Here is a 19,273-nt window from a genome sequence, read left to right on the forward strand (position 1 = left end):
CTTCAGTGTTGCTATGTTTTGCATGGAACAATTGTATAACTTGTGTTAGTAAGTCCAGAGAGGTAACACACAACATAATGACATTTTAACAGTCTTCTATTTTTCCCCTTAACAATGCAAAAGTCAATACAAATGAACAACTGTGCCAGAAAGATCTTTTTCTTTTTTCTTTGCTTCATTCTTCCCATATTTCTTTCCCGGAGAATGCCCCTATGAGGCAAAAGCTACCGACCTCAAACAAGACAGCTGCTTTTCTGCAAGTGTCTCCAACATGGACAAAGCTGCACAACAGATGTCAGTACAGCATGTATTTGTTCTACTAACCACGTAACTGAGCAAGTAATTGCAAAAAGAAAAAAAAAAAAAGTTGCATTTTCATTGCTTCTGGGAACTATTTTATCTAACTTCATCACGTTTCCGATGAAAGCACCTGCCTGTTGGACAAGTTTGGTCACATACTTAGGCTAGGGAGAAGTCAAGGCAGCTACTGCTCTCATGTAGGAAATCTGGGACTCTAATCTCCTCTTGTGAAGAAACAGTCCATTCATCTTCATCAGCCAGAGCTGTGCTTATCACTGTATACTTTTAAGCAAACGGTGCTGACTGATAGAGGATAGGGTGTGGTTTATAATGGCTTGGTGAAGAGGAAGGAACTGGGTGCTTAGCTCATCCATCCATTGTTAGAGGAGTACATTTTCTGCATTTGTAATAGTGGATAATATAAAGACTGAAGAAATTTAGTTATAGAGAAGAACAAATCCTTTCTGGTGTCCACATGCCATGAAAATCCCATAGATGGACTGTGTTATTTTCCTGGCAGATGATTCCCATGACTTCCATGTGCAAATGAAATTTACAGCGACTATTGAAGCTATTACTTTTGCTCTCAAACAAAAGTTCAGAAGTATTTCCTCACAACACACAGTGTTTTCCAGTTCCAAGTTTCAGAAGAAAGCTCAAATGAAGACGCAGAGTGTGTCACAGAACAGCTGCTGCTGGTGCCTCTCTATTAGGAGGTGAGAGGGCCTGATACAAAATTCAAACTCTGGAAGAACCATGACCTGTTGGGAAGTCCTGACAGAGGCTGTGGCTTGAGCATGGACTCACTGTATGACACAGAGCTGTGCTCAGCCATGACCCTGACAGCAAAATGTGAAGAATGGGCCCAGAGGATTGCGATTAGCTCTCACTCCCAAGGAATTCCTGTAGGAAAGGATGTGCGTGCAGATTTATCTAAGCTGGGCTAGTCCTGAGAGGCCACAATTTTTACAGGATTAAGTACAAATAGTAGTGCCACAGTCCAGGTGAGACAATCAGTACCTACATGTGCAGCAACAGAAAGTACTAGCCCTAAATAACAATCTGATTAAATAAACTGAGCTAGTGCACTGTGTCAAAGTCTATATATAAATCAACAGTTATTATTAATTAGTAACAATAACAATTAGAATTAAGAAGTGTTTCTCTATTCCTACACTGTTTCTCCCTACTAAGACAGTGCCTTAGTGCATATTTCTGTCACTTTTGCAAACTCAGTGCACAAACTCTAACCTCCCAGTGGTATGGCGTAAAGCACAAATCCTTTTGTATTATCTGGGAAGAAAGCTCAGTAGCCATGCTATGTGAAAAGTTTATGAAGAGCTATTAGACTGATAGGCCTAACATCCTGGAAATGGTAAAACTAGAAAGCAGGAAAGCAAGCTTCCAGAAAACACAATATACAGGAACATTTTGGTACTTCAGGTTATGCTGTACTGCCTAATAATGTGATGTACATTCATGCTTACGGACCAGAAGTACAATTAATGAACTAGATCAGATGGCAAATTAACAGATTAAAATACCTAAATACGCATGAACTGCTAAAGACAACAGATGCACTTCATAGAAAGTCAGTGAGTTTTTACCTGCAGGACTAGCCTGCTCTCATCATAGCAGGTCAGTTTTGTAGACAGTTGACCAACATAAGGACCAAATTGTGTTCTCTTCTGTATTACTTTCTTTGCAAATACACCAAGGACTGTGAACAAAACAAAGACCAGTCTAATATTAACATAGATATCACAAACTATTTCTTATATACTTAAAGTTGTGAAAATGGAGATGAACAAAATAGTGCAGAACACGTGGATTCTTTTTCTAGACTAATAAGCCCTGTAAATAATTCTAAGGTGAAGAAACTAAAAAGGATGTAAATAGGTACTGATTTTTTTTTAATGGGAACTACATCAAATACAAAAGTGCCAAAAATCCGTGACAGGATGTTAAACTGAGTATGCAACACAAATGTGTTGATACTCCTCTATCTACAAACTGATGACATCACAATCCTCTGCTTTTTGGCATAATCTAGGAGGTTGTTCTCTCCTAATATGACTGGAGAGAATCTATAAACACACAGTATTAGCCTTCTTAATCATTCCAGTTATTCCGCTGCCATATCAATGGAGTGACAGTGTAGGCATCTTGTCATTCTCCTTCTGAAAAGCAATCTAGGCAGGATTAATTTTACACAGGCAGCTGTGGAAAACTTGCACACTAAGGACATAATTCCCTTGTTCATGTTTGGGCATTCAAATTGCCTTGCTTTCAGAAGGAAATAACAGTCTTTATATAATATGAACTGAAACTGCTGGAAAAGGTAAATTACCCCACTGTGATATTTTGAGTTTGTGGGGGGTGGATAAGGGATGTCATTTACCATTTTGTTTCTGACCTCTCATTGAATACTCTTTCCTGTTTTGCATGCTTGGGGAAAAGAGAAAAAAAGTAGTAGTGCATGGCTGTTATTATTAGATACAAATTCAACATTCATTAAGCTTGGATTGACTGAACAGAGCTAACTGGTTGCTCACAGCTAAATGTCACACCAGCTCTGGCTAATGTCCTGCCATCAGTCTGTGCATCTGTTACTAGAAATCAGTCATAAAAAACAGTAGCTGACTGTGAGCTTTAGCTGTGCTCAGCTGAAAACAGTCTTCATAATGCTAATACCCAATGATTATGCCTTCAGTTACTCATGAAAACAAGCCAGTGGTTTTGTCTCCTCTTTCTCAAATATGGAAAAAAGAGCTAAAATACTTACTCTGCTGGTTTCCAGCTCGCAGCTCCAACACTCGCAAAGTGAGGTAGTGAGGTAGGGTGAGACGGGCTCGGCTGGGAATAACCCTGTCCTTAGCCCTGATGAGTGGTCCGTGGAGTTTGCATTCTCCTAGAAGGCTTTTACCGCAATCCTCACACCCTACAAATCCAGAAAAGGGAACCTGTTACTTAAAATGACATACTGCTTTCCAATTTAGTCTCTTCTAATTCTGTCGTCTTGAGAACACATCTGGAATTACAAATGCTTTTCTTCAAATCAGTGTTATTCATTAGGTAGTGATAAGATTATTTGCAAGTCAAAACTGAAATGGGGAGGTTTGAAGTAACACCTCCAGTTTGTGCATTCTCTCCTGTGCAAATTGGTGGGTCCTGACCTTCAAAGATTTACACACATACTCATTTGGAGGTGCCACAAACTGTGCCTTTCAAGTCTAGGACGTCAGCAAAACCAGACCTCACTGCATGCCCAGCTACAAAGCAAGGTGCATATATTTATACAGAAATGTGGACAAAGTTGTTAGCAATAACCTAGGTAACATTGGTCCCTTCCAACCTTACCCATTCTGTGATTATGAAATTCTGAAATTTGCAGAGATCCAAGGAATCCAAGAAAGACTTTGTGTCTGCTGCGCAGACCATTCTCAGTAGAAGACAAGACCCTCAGAGCACCATGAGAAATGAGTATGATGGGTGTTACAGTCACAGCTCAGTTGACAATCATGCAAGGGCAGCCTCCTCGTAGGCTGTGGAAGTAAGGAAAAGGGGCACACCACACCTCCCAGCTGTTGGTTCCCAGTAATGACATCTGCAGGCTGAACACACAGACCATCCAGAGAACTCATTAAAGAGAAATACATGTCTGCAAACTGACTTTCCCCCAGCACAGTGAGATATTTTTGGTTCAGTGCAGCTCAAACTGGTTGCCAGGGAAACTCATACAGAGCAGTGACAAAACTGAGCAATGAGACTTTCCAGCAGAAGGTCATCTCAGCACTAGTGTCACACAGGGCGATGGGAAAAAGGGGACTTCTTGCACAAAACCTTTTTATAGACAGTAGAAACCAAACCAGTGAGCCAACAATGCTTTACAACTGAATTAAAAGGAAAAGCTGATACTGGTCATCCATGACTACCTCATTTTGTTTTCCGTCTGAAAACTCTGCTGAGCAAGTCTATTCAGTAAGTGACAATACAGAGCAGAGGAGAGGAGCCAGAACAGCCAAGGGAGTCCAAGGGAGTAACAGGACACTGTAGCAGAGACTGGGGCAGGAGAGGTGAGGCTTCACCACAGACAGGGGCTCATAACCGAGGAGCATAATGGGCTCAGGAGACACTGCCTGGGGAGATATCAGAGATGGTTGTTGAAAAAGGACAGCAGTGCCATAAATGTCATATTCAGGGCACCTCAGAAAGGTTTCTGTTCATAAACACAAGCAGGTGCTTGACTAAATCACACACCTTGAGAGTCTAGTCCAAAATCTTCCCAGATAAGCCTGAAGTATTCCTGCCGAGTTTTTTGGGCTCTCCATCAACTCTAACTGAGGAGATAGGCTTGTGTGTTGGTCAAGATGCAGGCACTACAATAGTCAGTATTTTTCAATAACTGCTGGACCATGTAAGTTTTCTTTTGCCATGGCTCCCAGGCTGCCTACCTACACTGCGAATAGCTGAAAAACATTACTTTTTTTTTGCTAGTGCTACAGCTAAAGAACATGCCCCTCTACAGCCATCATTTAAAATGCACAAAACCCCCAACAATACAGCTGCCAGGCAGATTTTTCTTGTTATACACTTGTTTATGTACCCAAAAGTTCTTTACAGCTAGGCTTCAAGAAAAAGTAAATATTTCCTTGGTGATTTAACTTAATTGGCTTTTAAATAAATTCACCCTTTTGAGGGCAACAAAATTATGAGGGCTTCCTGAGCTTTCCTAGAATAATAGTGACTTTGTCTCAAGTCAAAAAGCTCCTGCTTGGAGAGTCATTGTATGCAAACGGCCGAAACACATTACTAAAAGCAAAATGGAGACAAACAACCACTGTTAGAGGAAGGATGTGTCTAATCATAAAGTACACGACCTTATCAATCCATGCCATACCTCTGTGATTCATCACTAGCAAGCTCCTGAGCAAACCTTGCAGCCTCCCTGGGGCAGTGCCCACCTCCAAGGCACCAGGGTGGGCAGCTTACAGGGAGGCTGGAAAGAGAAAGAAGGGGAAAAAGGTATCTCTTGAATCAGCCTCCAAATTCTGCAGTAGCACTCTATTAGCTAACTCTCCTTGGTCCTCCGGATCCAAAACATAAGGTCTGAAATTATTCACAGAAGGGTATGGGGGAGGCTCTCCTCTAAAATCAGGGACTGCTTTGCATCTGACCCAGTGTTGAGCAAGGGCCTCCAAGCTGAGCAGCCCCATAGACAGCTCCCCAGGCAGCACAGCTGGAAGCATTTCTAAGCCCCCAGGCTAGTGTGGCTTGGGATTTCGACCTGGCATGGCTGCCCAACACCTTGAAATATGAGATTAGCTGAGGCGGTTAGAGCACGGTGCTAATAACACCAAGGTTGTGGGTTCAGCCCCTGTACACTTAAGAGTTTGACTTGATCACCCTTGTCAGTCCCTTCCAACTCAGAATATTCTGTGATTCTGTGAAATACTCAGAGCTGTCCAACACCAGTTCTAAGATTTTCTATGTTTCATTATATGGATCATGAAGATAACTACAATGACTTACATTATTTAATAACAGGCATACTGGAATTACATTCACTACACAGTATTTCTGACCCCACACCAACCTGTTTAGTACCCTGACTGCAAATTTATTGTACTCTAAAAATTGCCAGGTGTACCAGAACAACAGCACTGGAGCACTGCAAATAGAATAACTTTAGGGGCTACCATAGGGAACAGGGATCTTTGTAATTTCTCTCCCCAAAAAGAAGAGTGCAAAACTGTCAAGCTCACATTCTTTCTCAGAGATAATTACAGGCCAAGTCATGATCCTTTGTATTTCAATGCTAAATTACAGATCCGATTGGCAAAGGAATGTACACAGAGCTACAGCACACAGTTTGCAAAGCTCACACAGATTTTATGCCCCTTTTTAACTTAGATAATTAAGTAAAACGTATTTTTTAAACAACAGCCTCAGAATACACTCTAACCTGTTCCAAAATAGGGTGCATCCAACTATAGAAACAGCATACCTTTTGTCATATTAGCACTAGAAATTAAAATACACTTGGTTGGAAAAATGACTTCCCACAAAGATTTCTTTGGCTTTTTGTTAGGCACCTCAGTACCTCGATGCTTTTTCAGTTTCTGTGCTCCCTTAAATTGTATTTACACATACAAAATGAATGGATTCGAGGTCATGTGCAAGCCTGCAAGAAAAAGTAAAACTGCCACCATTCCTCTACTTTGCTGTGATTTATATGAGTAGGCAACAAAATGAAATAAACAAGATTTACAGGAGTTACAAGCTGTTAAAAACCATATCGTGTCATTTACTGTATCTTTATAAAAACAATGCTATATTGTCCCCTAGAGGGTATTTCTTCATTCTGCCTCTGACTTTGCAATGATTCTGAAAAAATTCCAAATAATGCCTTTTTATCTATCTGTAGATAAAACTGCACAAGCTAATAGATCTTGTTGCTGTTAAGATTTTTATTTTGCTGGATTCTGCTGCAGCAGTGGGGAGGCAGGCATACAGAAGAGCCCAGCCCTGGTGCAGGTGCAGGCTCTGACCAGGTTGTGGGTGTGCAGCCACCAGCTCAATCACAAGGACGAGGTGCTCACTCCCTTCCAACCACTGCTGGAGGGGCTAAGAGAAGGGTACATCCCCCCTAGACCCCCAGCTGGTACCCCTGCGCCTGAATGCCTCTGCTCCCACTTCTCCCAGATAATGGAGGCATGGTTGGCAGCAGCCATGGCTTTCCCTTGTTCTTTGGGTCATCAGAAAACTGAGACCCGCTGCCTGCAGGATGCACCCCCACCATATGAGCTGACCCGACACTGGTAGCCAGGAAGGAGAATGGGCTGTGAGTGTGGCTCACCTGTACTGTCCTCACCATGCTGGTGCTTCCCCCCAGTCCAGGTCTAGGTGACAGCTCTCCTTTGCTGCAGACTATAGAGCCTGGCAGCCTCAGTTGCCAGCCTGCCTCGTTGTCCAGACAGCTCTGGGGCCAGCCACGCTGCACTGGGACAAGCTCCCGAGCCAACAGTAGCCAAGCTGGCACGGCAGCTTGGGCAAGCTGGACTTGAGCACAGTCAACAAACTGGTTTCCAGAACAGCAGCACGGTTGGAGCACTGTGCCACCCCCCCAGGCACAAGCCCGGCCTTGAGGAGAGCTCATTAGTGTGGGCAAGGAGCCACTGGCTGCAGTTACACAGAGCCCTGCTGCACAGATAACGGGAGCTATACATAGCCATACTAGGAACTGCAATCACTGTCGTGATAGCTCACACATGCAACCAGATCCTTAACCAATCAGCAGCAGAACATCACTTTTTGAAACCAGTTTGCTAAAAACTAGATGCCTATCAGGACCTCCTTCCTGCGTTTTCTCCAACCGCTGCTTTCAAGTGAGACTTTACAGTACCTGAACTCTTCAGTGGCCCACAAGGTGCCCTTGATGTGATTACATCCCCTGTGAAGGCAGAGGTAAATCACTCCTTTTCAATTGTCCACTTCAATCAAATGCACCCCGTGAGAAACGCTCAGCGGCTGAGCTGACCTCGGCATTTGCTGCGCTGTTTTTGTAGCATTAGATTTAGCTCCCGTGCGCAGAGGGAACAAAGATCAGTGTACACAGCAGCCCAAATCCTAGCCTAATTACAATCATAAGATTTGCATAGCAAACAACAGTAATTTATCCCAGAGCAAAACTGTAGTGCTCCGTTAGCCTTGTTCCGCTTTCACATAGAGGAGCACTGCAAAAATACCTTCTGGATATTTTCTGTCCGAGGTACATTGCACGTGCCAGACTTGGTTCTTCTTACCCAAAGGTGCATGAAGCTTTCCTGCCCTGAGGTTTGTTCTGCAGCACTCTGTGCTGGAAAGGCTTCAAATGCTTGGTCTACAATTTATTTGGCAAAAAATTAAAAGTACTCAATTAGCAAACAGTTAATCACAAGTTATTTTCCCATTATTGTGGGCCACTGACACACATTCTCTCTGTAAAAAATGTTTATGAAAGAAACCTCATATCCTAAGTTGGATGTGCAATATGAAGCTTTTAACTGATTAATAATCTATTCTATTTATATTAAAGTAAAATAGAACTTGTTATAATCACCAAAATTCAGAATCATTTTATTCAAATTCCATTAACTTCTGGTATTTTGTTATGCTAAATTGTCTACTGATAGATCTTTACTTGTTAACTGTAATAACTGATCCCTAGCCCAGCATCAAAATAGGTGAACACTTCCTCAGTGTCTCTTTTTCATGTCTCTTCTATGTCATACACCAAAACCTTGAAGTAGCAGGCATACAACTGCTCAGCTCTGCATGGAAAGAAAGGAAAAATAAATCAAGAAACCACACTCCAGGTTGACTTTGCAATCCTAATTGCTCACCTCGATAAAGACTGAAAACTTTCACTTCTGTGCATGACACAGTGTATTATTTGGGAAGCAGGTGCTGTGTTTTCCATAACCTTGCACACAAAATAACACCACCCTCACAAGAAAGGGGGAAAACAAAGGCAGACTTACTCCCTTGTTCTTGAGAGGGAAACTTTAGATTTCAAGCAGTGAGTTCCCATGTCTTTGACACACAAGAAGCCCTGAAGCCTCGCAGTCTCTACCTGGTGGCACCAGCACAGGAACTGTGGACATGCTGCTGGGACAATATTGGCCCCTCACCAAGACCTTGTGCTGCCATGTTCAGGCTTTCTGGTGAGTGAACAGGAGCTCCTGAGACACAGATGAAGGGTGAGGAGGAGTTCTGGTCCTGTGCAGAGGTGAGCAGCACCCTGCAAATAAATGCCAACTCCTCTTGGGGCCCCCTCCCTGGGAAGGAGAACTGTAGGTGGTTTGCAAACATCCCAGAAATCCTTCTGAACATTAAACATATTCATGGGAACATGACCTCACTCTACTAAAATGTAAAACTTTAAAAATGAGTTACTATATTTGGAGACAGAAACAGAGAAAGAGAACAGCAAACATGCCTTACTGCCACCCCACCCCATACATTCAGTCAGACCAGCAGGTCAAGCTAATTCCCTAAAACTGGGACCCAGCATGGGAGGTGAACCCAGCCCTCAGGCACCCTGACCCAGCCACTGATCTGCAGGTCTTCCCTTACCTCACCTCCATCCTCCCTGTGCCTGTCTTTTTTGCCAAGAAGAATGAAGATTTGGAGGGAGAATATACCCTTGGGTTTCCATAGTGGGAAATCATCAGTCAAGGGAACTGCTCCTTCCTCACTACAGTATGATACTGACCAGCTGTTCTTATGGAAGAATGCCTCTAGAAGGGAGGCTCAGCACTTATCTGACGGTAAAGAAACCTAACAGAAAGCATGTGTGCATTTTCCTGGCAGATACAAGTTCCAAGATGTAAATTCTTCCAAACTCCAAAACTATTTGTTATACAAACATATACAGGATAACAACAACTGTGATTCATTACTAGTTCCTAACAGGGAGTCATCATGATGACAGTCGAGCACATCTGGGAACAGTGAGTTTTTCACCTGGTAGCCATGAAGTACAACAGGCATAGCCAGAAGGAATTTAAACAGCTTTCCATAAAAAGTCAGTCTCACACCAATCCTAATGAGGCTTTCTACTGTGTTTGCTCTGTCTAGCAAATCTTAGAAGCAAAACAGTTAGAAAAACCTCAAGGAGCACAGCTGGGCTGTGATATTCAGCAGTTTCAGTGTGTTTCCATGAAGGCTGTGCAGCAAAAGCATAGTTGTGCTCTACTGTATCTTACAAACTCCACAGCTAGGAGTAAAAGAAGTTACCTTTGCTGTTTGAACCCCTGAAAAGGCAGTAACTTACACATCTTTCCTGCAAAATTAAAGGAGAAAAGAAGAAACCAATAAACCCACAGTACAAAAAAAAACCCAATAAACCAAGCAGGAGGGAAAGTATGTGGGTGTGTTTACCAACTTTAACTTCACTGCAGTCTGATCAACTGGTTTATCAAAGTTCTTGGTACGTTCATTCATCTAAAAATGACCTGAGGTCAAAAAACTCATTGATTGATTGAAAGCTAATTTAAAAAATAATCTTTTTCTGGCTATTCTTGGGATAAAACATACATGTTACATTTCCAGTACACCGCATGGGGTTTGGCTGTTATCAGAACCCATATACATAAATGAGCACAGTTCAAGTGAAGTCACCTCCCACAGTTTACATCTAATAGCTTCTAATCAGTGCAAACAAAGAGACTCCTCTCATTGCTGAAAGCTCAACACATTTCAAACAATCATATTGAAAAATGCAGTTGGACTTTCCAGGCTTTTTTTTCCTTCTCTCCCTCTCCCTTCACTGTCTTGGCATGAAGTCATTCAAAATTAGATCCAGAATCAGGGAAGAAGGTTAACAGCAAACTCACAGAAACAACTACTATTTTTTACGAGAAAGAACCTGAGTCAGCATAGCATGGTCCTATGAAATGCCCAGCAAAGGATTCCTGAGAGGGAAGTCTTCCTGTTGCACTCTGCCCATCTTGCCCAGCAGCTGTTTGACCTGGTGCAAGGCTATGGCTCCTTGGCTGTGACACCTCCTTGCTTTAGGTCTTCACTTACACTGTCCAAACTGTGCTGCTTCTATACTGCAGACAGCATGACTAAAATCCCCCTGTTCAGAGAAACACAGACAGCCACCAAGAGAGTCATATTCAAACTGCTCATAAGCATCCTGTGGCTCCTGGGCCACATGTTGGACCCCCTAATCTGCATCTCCCACACCACAGATTCCACCTACCACAGCAGAAACATTTCTATTTCCCAAGCACTTTTGGAGATATTTTTGGCAGGACAGTTGATTTATTTTACTGTCAGATGTTTTAGTGGAAAATGTGAATGCTACTGTGGCAGTTCAACACAGACACCAGAATCTTCCATCTTTGTTCTAGCAGGAGAAAACCCCAGGCACATACATCTTCCTGAATGCACATATGTATAAATACACACACACACCACATTAACTGCATTAATACAGTCAACAGTTTTACTGATGGCAGGTCAACACCATGGTTTCAATTCTGATAAATGAAGTGCAGCAATTATAATGACTAAAGCTTAGTATCGATTAGTTGAAATACTTCCAAGCCTTGCAACATTCCCTTAAAAGGGAACCTCAGACTGGGTCTCTTGCTCCTTCATTAAACTTAATTGTTACTGACCAACGAGTCCAGATGTTGTGTGGGAGAAACTGGTGGAAAGCTTGGTGACAAAAGCTACCTCTCCTAAGGAAACCAGTCCAAATCGATACTTGATTTTCCACTGATGATACAGCTTTCAACATGGACTTTTGGACACTTCACCAGTAAAGACACTAACACTGGGATATAGTTCCAGCTGCTTACTGGAAGAAAGATCCAGGCAGGTGGACATGTTTTGGAGAAGGAAATATGAGTTTACTGTAGGATGCAAGGAGGAAGCATGGCATGCAGACCGAAGAGATACTGTACTCATCCTGTGGCTGCAGAACTTGATGTCTTTAGAGGCACATATAACAACATGAAGAGAGCTGCAGCTACAGGGAATCAAAGTGCAGTGTTTCAAACACAGGACCCACTTCTGCAGGTGTCAGTCTGTGCACTTGGCTCCACTGACATGTGAGTAGCCACATTATGAAGAAGGAAGTCCACATGGAGAAGTGAATACATGGACACTTAGTACTGGTCAGGGCTGATACCTTGGAGGGCCAGTCCTGAAAGAACACTCCAGTCTATATTACAGTCAGTGGAAACTATTAATAAAACTGGAAAATGAGTTAACTTCCTCAGTGAGCTATCCAAACTTCTTACTGATATTTCAACTCACCCAAGAGGAAAAAAAAGTTAATTCTTTTTTTGATCAATGAACACTAAAGCATATATTTAAAATTCTGAAGGACTCTTCCTTTTAAAGCATTGGCTTTTGTAAATGAAGGGTCATTAACAGCTTAGCAGAATAGCTTTAGTTCTTTCTATGCATCCACTTTGTAACAGACAATTCCTGTTATTCCTTCCTTCATTTCCAACAGGAAAAGCATGCTTGATTCCCAGCTTCTCTGGAAACAAAATGGGTAGGAGACTCTTAGCCTTTATGACCCTGTTTAAATTATTCTCTTATTTTAAGGCACGAAGTGATTTCATTTAAAAAAAACACATTGGCATTGGGAAGCTCTGCTAAACAAACACAAAAATGTATTTCTGTGGAAAAAAATACATAAGCAAGTATCATACCTGTGTTTCTATTTACTTGTTTTCTTTTTCCTAAGAGCTAACATTTACTTCTTTTTTTTTTCTACATCAAAGATTTTTAAAGGGAACCATAAGATAATTAGCTAATGTCTTGACTGATATTGTACTAAAGAAATTATGACTACCTGAGCTTCTTTAACAAATCAGTTAAGAAAGGATAATAAAATTTGAGCAGCAACAAATTAGACAGCAGGATAACACATTTTCTTTACAATTACTATTCTCCTGAGGCATAAGGACAGCCCTGCAAGACACAGAAATATAAAGTACATGATTATAGATTATTATAGGAGAATTGCATGAGAGTTGCAAAAATCTGTGGCTTTAAAAAAAATGCAGATTTTTTCTATAAATGAGGCTCCCAACTCAGATTGTAAAGTATTTCCATACAGCTCTATTTATTCTGCTGACAGTCATCTCAGTTTGAGATCAAATAAAATTCAAACACTTTCCACATTTCTGATTAATCTGTAGTTTCTTTAACTTATTTCCAGAAGTCACACACACACAAAAACAACAGTAGTCTCTATAACTAGAATCTAAGAAGTAATCTTGCCATGTAAAATTGCAAAGAATTTGTTCCTGTTTTCATACTTTCCGAGCTCGAGGAACAAGATCAACAGATGGTAAAGGCATCACCTTGGGGGAAATGCACCATGCCTCAGATATGTATTTGTATAACTCTGGTTCTTTAACGTGCATATTGACTTAGAGCTGTGCCTTATCTGACCTTGTATTTGGTATATTTTACTCTTTTGGTTAGAAATCAAATATTTTACACTTCTTCCACTTCAACACTGCCAATAGGTCAAAACAATTTCACATTTTATAAAGATGTTAGAAGATGCAAAGGGACAACTGTCCTGCCAGAACATCCCTATGCACCTCCCCACTCATATCTGGCTAAGCACCTTGCAGTCCAGTAAGTTAAACATAACACACTCTGCCTTGTCTTATCGCCCAAGGAACAGAGAACAAGTGCCACCTTCCGTGTCACACATGAATCATCTACTTTCTTCTCCATTATACCAAATAAAAAAAGCCCTGATCAACTGAGCTTTCCTCGATCATGACTCTTTTCTATTTGCACCATTACAAGTACTCAGGAACCCTCACTGGTCAACATTTTCATAACACATCTAGATTACAGCACTAAAAATACATCTCCTGTCCAACTCAAATGTTAACTTTATATTAGCTTTAGCTTCACATTTTAATGGCTTCCAATGCCTATCATGCATAAATCCACTTAAGTGAGGTCAAAAACCAGTCTTGACACATTTGGATAACAATAATGACAACAGAGCCCACAAACTGTGATATCTGTCTGCTTGAGTTCAGTGTTTTCACGTCTTTGTCAAAATTATAAATGCATTTGCTTTTTTTATTTTTTCTCTCTGAAAATCTTGGAAACTTAACAGCAGAAGCCACAAGCAAACATGTTGATGCTCTACAGTTAAGCAACATATTTTCATTTTAAGGATCACAAAGTAATCTGAAGAAAGCATGTTTGCATATGGAGCCCAAATTCTTCCAAGAAAAACAGATAAGTTATCTGCTGGGAAAAGTGCAAAATGAGACAAAACTAGTAAGATTACTAGCTCAAAATCACTCAAAGAAAAAATGCCAGACTGAGGAACACAAAGTATTCCAACAAAACATGAAAGTTCCCAAGCACTTCTCTCAAAACAAGGGGACTGCTTGAGAGTTTTCAAACTACTGCACACATGCACAGACACTTTTAATCGGGTTTGCAAAAACAGAGCAATTCCTACTGCCATGTAAGAACAAGGCTGTATAGTGGCAATTACTTTGTTCTGAGCTTGCCCTTACACTTAAAATAACAAAGGAAGAAATGACATTACTTAACTCTTTTTTCTGCAATCATAAGTGGGCCACACCTGAAAACTGTAGCTGCATGAGCCCAGAAATCTTTTCTTCCAGTCACCAGAGAAACTAATATAGAAACTCTGGTGATTTGTTCTCCTGTTTTCAGTAGAAAATTTACATATGAATTACACACTGAATTCCTTTGGTCTAATAAACAGTTCTGGACTCGCACGATGAAAATACTGCTTCTTCATTATCATCCTCCTTTTGCTCTTCTTTGCTGTCTTTAAAGAAACCCTGTACACCTAAAGCCGGCAGCAAGTGTAGTGGTATGTCCAACTCTCGCTTTGAGTACATGCAAGGAAACAGGCTTGCATTTTCCTTGCATTTCAAAGGACTTTAGGATTCCCAGATTTTCTGCCAGACAGGCCTGCTCATTAGTCACTGCCTTGTGTGTAAGTATTAACACAGCAGTCTGTACCCGTCAAGAAATCATCTGACGCAGCTCAGCTGATTCTCAAAGGCATAAAAAATTGCATAAATGCCTACATAAATGACTGATGTTCAGGACTTGACTGGAAGACCCAAATACTGAATTATTTTCTATTACTTTTCATTAATCACCATTAGATAAAGAGCAAATGAATACACAGAGGCTAGAAACAGCACAAGAGTCACTTAGGTGTTTCCCATGACAGAATACAACTCAAACATTGGTTTTGCACTCAAGAACAGAAATGCAAACATTTCATAATCGCACTATGTATGGGAAATCAAAACAAACCTTACCTTATTTAAAATGGCAATTTTAGTAAAAAGTCAGGCTATGCTAGTACAGGGTGGAAGGAGCTATGACATCCGTCCTCCTTTGGCAGACTTTTCCAAATGCCCCTGTGTTCAACTAAGTCTAACTCCACTCTGTTTCGTTTCCCCAGGAGGACCTATTCAGGTCCATGTGCTCCTTTTCAGCTGTCAATAAACAGAAGCAGTGAATTCCCCAGCGCTTCACAGAGCTAGTTAGGCATAGCCATTCATTTCTTCAGGAAAACAGGGCATTGATTTCAGCAAATTCCCAGGGAGCAGCTACAACAAAGAGATCAAAGACCCACCTCCTTTCCTGCCTGGCTTTGGCCGGCTGGGCTGAGAGGAGCAGCAACAGGTTTCCCGAAGAGTGAGCTCTATCCCCACCGACCACTGCATGCTCCATTCACGCCCACTGCCTTCCTGCATTCCCGGGACAGCCCCCGGCATTAACCGTGACAAACCCCTACATTCAGGCAGCATAATATACTGCACACTAGTTCATCCAAGGATAAAAAGAAAAACAAGCTCCAAGGGAAGTCTGCTGCTTCCCCGACCAGCCGAGCCTCCGTTGCTGACAGACTTTTCATAAACTTATTTTTTTTTCTTAGCTTCTCCATCTAAACCAGAGAAACACTTGCTACCTCAAATTCATTGTGCTGAAACCTCTCTGGAATGTTGGCTTTTTAAAATTTATTTCCACAAGCTTGAAGACTTAGCTGCTGGAGTTTGAGGTCCAGCTGCAGCAGCCCTTGTATTGTGCAACCATGACATATTCTTTGTGCAAATTGCCCCAGACTGCAGTGGGTTTTTTTCTAAGGAATCTAAGGGGGTTTGTTTTAGCTTGGTTAGAATTTTTGCTTTTTTAATTATACATCTTGTCTTCATTAATGCAACCTGGAACAAGACTTTTAATGCTAGAATTTGGCCTTGTATTGAACCAAGCATTATCAAAAGATGATGCTGTGGTCAAGATGAAGGACTGATGATTACGCTACATGTCTACTGCTACACAGTAAGAGCCAGAGACCTGGTGCTGAGCCCACCTGGCTCCACGTGTCTAAATCCTCCTCATCTCCTTCTCTTTTCCTCCACAAACAGTTTGGTTATATCCAAATTCCTTACTTGGAGCACAGTCTGGTAGAAATTATCCCTCAAACACCCTAGTGTTTGTTGCTTGTTAGTATAGGGTAGTACTGAGCTCGCAGGCTCACCCTGAAATATTTATTTGTATACGTACAGACATAAACATGTACAGACATAAAGATGTAAAGTCAATTCACACCTGTACAGATTTGCTATTTCATTCTTTAGCATTCTCCTGTGCACTGACTTCTCACCAAGGCACTACCTGGTGCTACTCTCTACACTACTATCTACTACACTATTGCCACAAACACCACATGCATGTGTACTCCCACCAGCTGGAACCTGGAAAGTTCCCTCAGCAATGGTACTGCCTTTGGGTCATTCACATGTCTCCAAGTGAGAAGGCAAATGTCTATCCTGCTGACATGAGCAAGTATCACAGGACCTGGCACAGCATAAGCAGTACAATACCGTGAAGAGCAGGGACAGGTGGCAGGGATGACTGCTCATGGCTCAGAAGGTAGTCAAGCACACAAGGAGATACAGAACTGCAGAATCACTGAAGTCGCAAGAGACCTGTGATGATCAACTAGCCCACCCTCTTGCTGAATGCAGGCCCTTTAGTAGCATTACCCAGGGCCTTGTCAAGCTGTATCTCAAATACTTTCAGTGAGGGCAACTCCCCCACTTCCCTGGGCAGCCTATTCCAATGATTAATCAATTTCCCAATGAAAATGCCCCTTGCACCCACAGGCATCTCCCCTGAAGCAACTTGTGGCCATTGCCTCTTGTCCTGTCACAGTGCATGCTTGGGAGAAAGCATGTTTCCAACTCCTTCTCCATAACCACCATTTTTGTACTAAAAGACCATGATTAGATCCCGTTGAGCCTTCTCTTCTTTGAGCAGAACATTCCCAGCCCCTTCAGCCTCTACTCAGGTGCCAACTTCTCTAACACACTGATCATCAGGGGGAACATGAGAGAGGTACTGTTGCTGAGCTGAAAAAATGGAAAATGAAACTTCTAGGGCAGAAAATTGCTAAAACAGACAGACATCTGACTATGGTTGAGGTCTTGACCATGAACCCTGTGCAAGACACCCTGCCCTCTCTGCTTGAAAATATCACTCCTGATAACAGTTTTGTCTGTTGTATACAATACAGTCAGACATATTACATTCCTTATTTTAGAGTTCTCCCCGTATCTAAATGGCATTTAAGCATGCCCCCAAAATTGCCAGTTCACAGATAAAATTTAAAAAATTCATTTTCACAAATAACTTGATCTTGAAGTACATATATCATCTCCACAGATGGTTGCTATCTGCCATTAAGCCACTGATGGTTTTATATTTATTAACTGATTACAGTTATTAATGAAATTAAAAAAAAACAACCGAACAATCTGTTTTCTTTGTTCCTCTGAAGAAGTATTGAAGAATGATAAAATGTGTGTCTGACATTTCCTTCTCTTATATTGCAAAGTGTGCAGCTGGGCAGCCCAGCAATGACAAAAAATGGCAGCTGAGGCACTGGAGGGATTCCAAAAGAAACCATATAGATCAGATCAATAAGCATAAAAAATGTGCTTAATGCTTCAGATAAATTAAGTTGGAGCGAGAGAATGCAAGTATCAGGAAAACGTGAGCAGCAGCATTTTGTGGTGGTTATGACAGCAAAGTATGAGGATATGCCACTTGTATATTCTTGTCTGTTAAAAAGAAGGACCTGTAATAGTGATAAGGCACGAGATTGGGATGTGACTGGGATAATGATGCCTTGGAAGCACAGGAGTTAAATTCACAAAATTATTTAAAAACCCCGAGCACATCACTCTATAATAATCTGGGATGGTATTTGTGCCAAAGACAGATAAAACATTTTAGACAGAATTGCAATTTTAAGTCTCAATGAACCAGTCTGTTCTTATACTTGGGCCAGATTTTTACAATTTTACTCATATTAAGTCATGCTTCACTCCAAGAATAATCCCGTTGATTATAATGGTAATATTGTTCCACAGATGTCTCAGAAGAAACGCAAATGTAAAAGCAGACTTTATACTTCAGATAAAAGACATCAACCATGGTACATCTGGGAATCCGATAAAAACATATGGTACAAAATATCACTGTGGGATGATGGAAATGTACTTACAGAGCAGGTCTGTGGACATGTTTACAGATCAGGCAAAGGAAACCTACATAAAATAAATTAAAAAAGAATTATCAGTTTTCTGAACTAGCAGTATTCATGTTTAAATCTCATGCTAGTAATCATATGCACAGTCTTTTAGTTGTTTAGGAAATAAGGAGAACACATCTACAGAAATCTCTAACAAGGAAGAATTTCAACTTGTAGAGGAAAAGGACAAGAAAAACTGATTCCACTGCATTTCACAGACAATGTGAACTGACAATATTAATGTAATACATTTTAATTAAGAGCAGTTCACTGAATTCCATATCTTCATCAACATTTATTATTACAACAGAATTTTCAAGCATCATGTATTTTACTCCATTGCATGCCATTCTGTGTTTAAGCCTGATATTTCTGGTATTCATACTAACAGTCCTGGCCCTTGCAGAATCAAAGAGAATATTAACCAAATATAGGACATTTTATTTCCTCTCTTGAAAGACTTCTGGTTTTCTGCTGAACTCATTCATCTTGTTCCATTCCCACTCATCTGCTGATTTTTCACTGAAATTTTACTCTAAGCACATAGGAGCAGAGTCTGAGTTTCCTGTAGTTGTCTGAGCAATCCCCAACACATGGGTATCCCAATGACTGAATAAGGCCACTTGGAGCTACAGAAATAGTAATCCATGTAATAATAAGGGGACACACAAATAACAGTACAAATAACATCAGTGTATGCCATTTTATGCCCTTGAAAAATTCAGGCAGTGTTTAAAGGTGTGTATGTGTGTACATGAACTAGGGTGAATGAAAGATGTTCAACAAGGTGAAGTGCTAGGTCTTGCACTTGGGTCACAACAATCCCAGGCAGCA

At 41.2% G+C, this 19,273-nt stretch overlaps 1 protein-coding gene across 7 annotated transcripts in view; it reads right to left on the reverse strand.

Moving 5' to 3' along the window:
- Positions 1-19,273, reverse strand: part of PLAGL1 (PLAG1 like zinc finger 1) — a 48,834-nt gene that overhangs the window by 11,573 nt on the left and 17,988 nt on the right. For 4 of the 7 annotated variants that reach the window (XM_085055738.1, XM_085055739.1, XM_085055742.1 and 1 more), the window contains exons 2-4: positions 18,413-18,455; positions 3,086-3,241; positions 1,908-2,020 (exon numbers count right to left, since the gene is read on the reverse strand). In XM_085055738.1, the coding sequence (XP_084911864.1) occupies positions 1,908-2,020; positions 3,086-3,241; positions 18,413-18,431 (288 nt within the window). In that variant the 5' untranslated portion in view covers positions 18,432-18,455. Of the gene's footprint in view, positions 1-1,907; positions 2,021-3,085; positions 3,242-3,660; positions 3,680-7,159; positions 7,308-18,412; positions 18,456-19,273 lie in introns of those variants that run through there. The other 3 variants (XM_085055745.1, XM_085055744.1, XM_085055743.1) reach the window with 3 other exon arrangements.

The sequence above is a fragment of the Lichenostomus cassidix genome, chromosome 3, assembly GCF_008360975.1.
Source record: "Lichenostomus cassidix isolate B80296 chromosome 3, HeHo_3.0, whole genome shotgun sequence".
NCBI classification, from domain to species: domain Eukaryota; kingdom Metazoa; phylum Chordata; class Aves; order Passeriformes; family Meliphagidae; genus Lichenostomus; species Lichenostomus cassidix.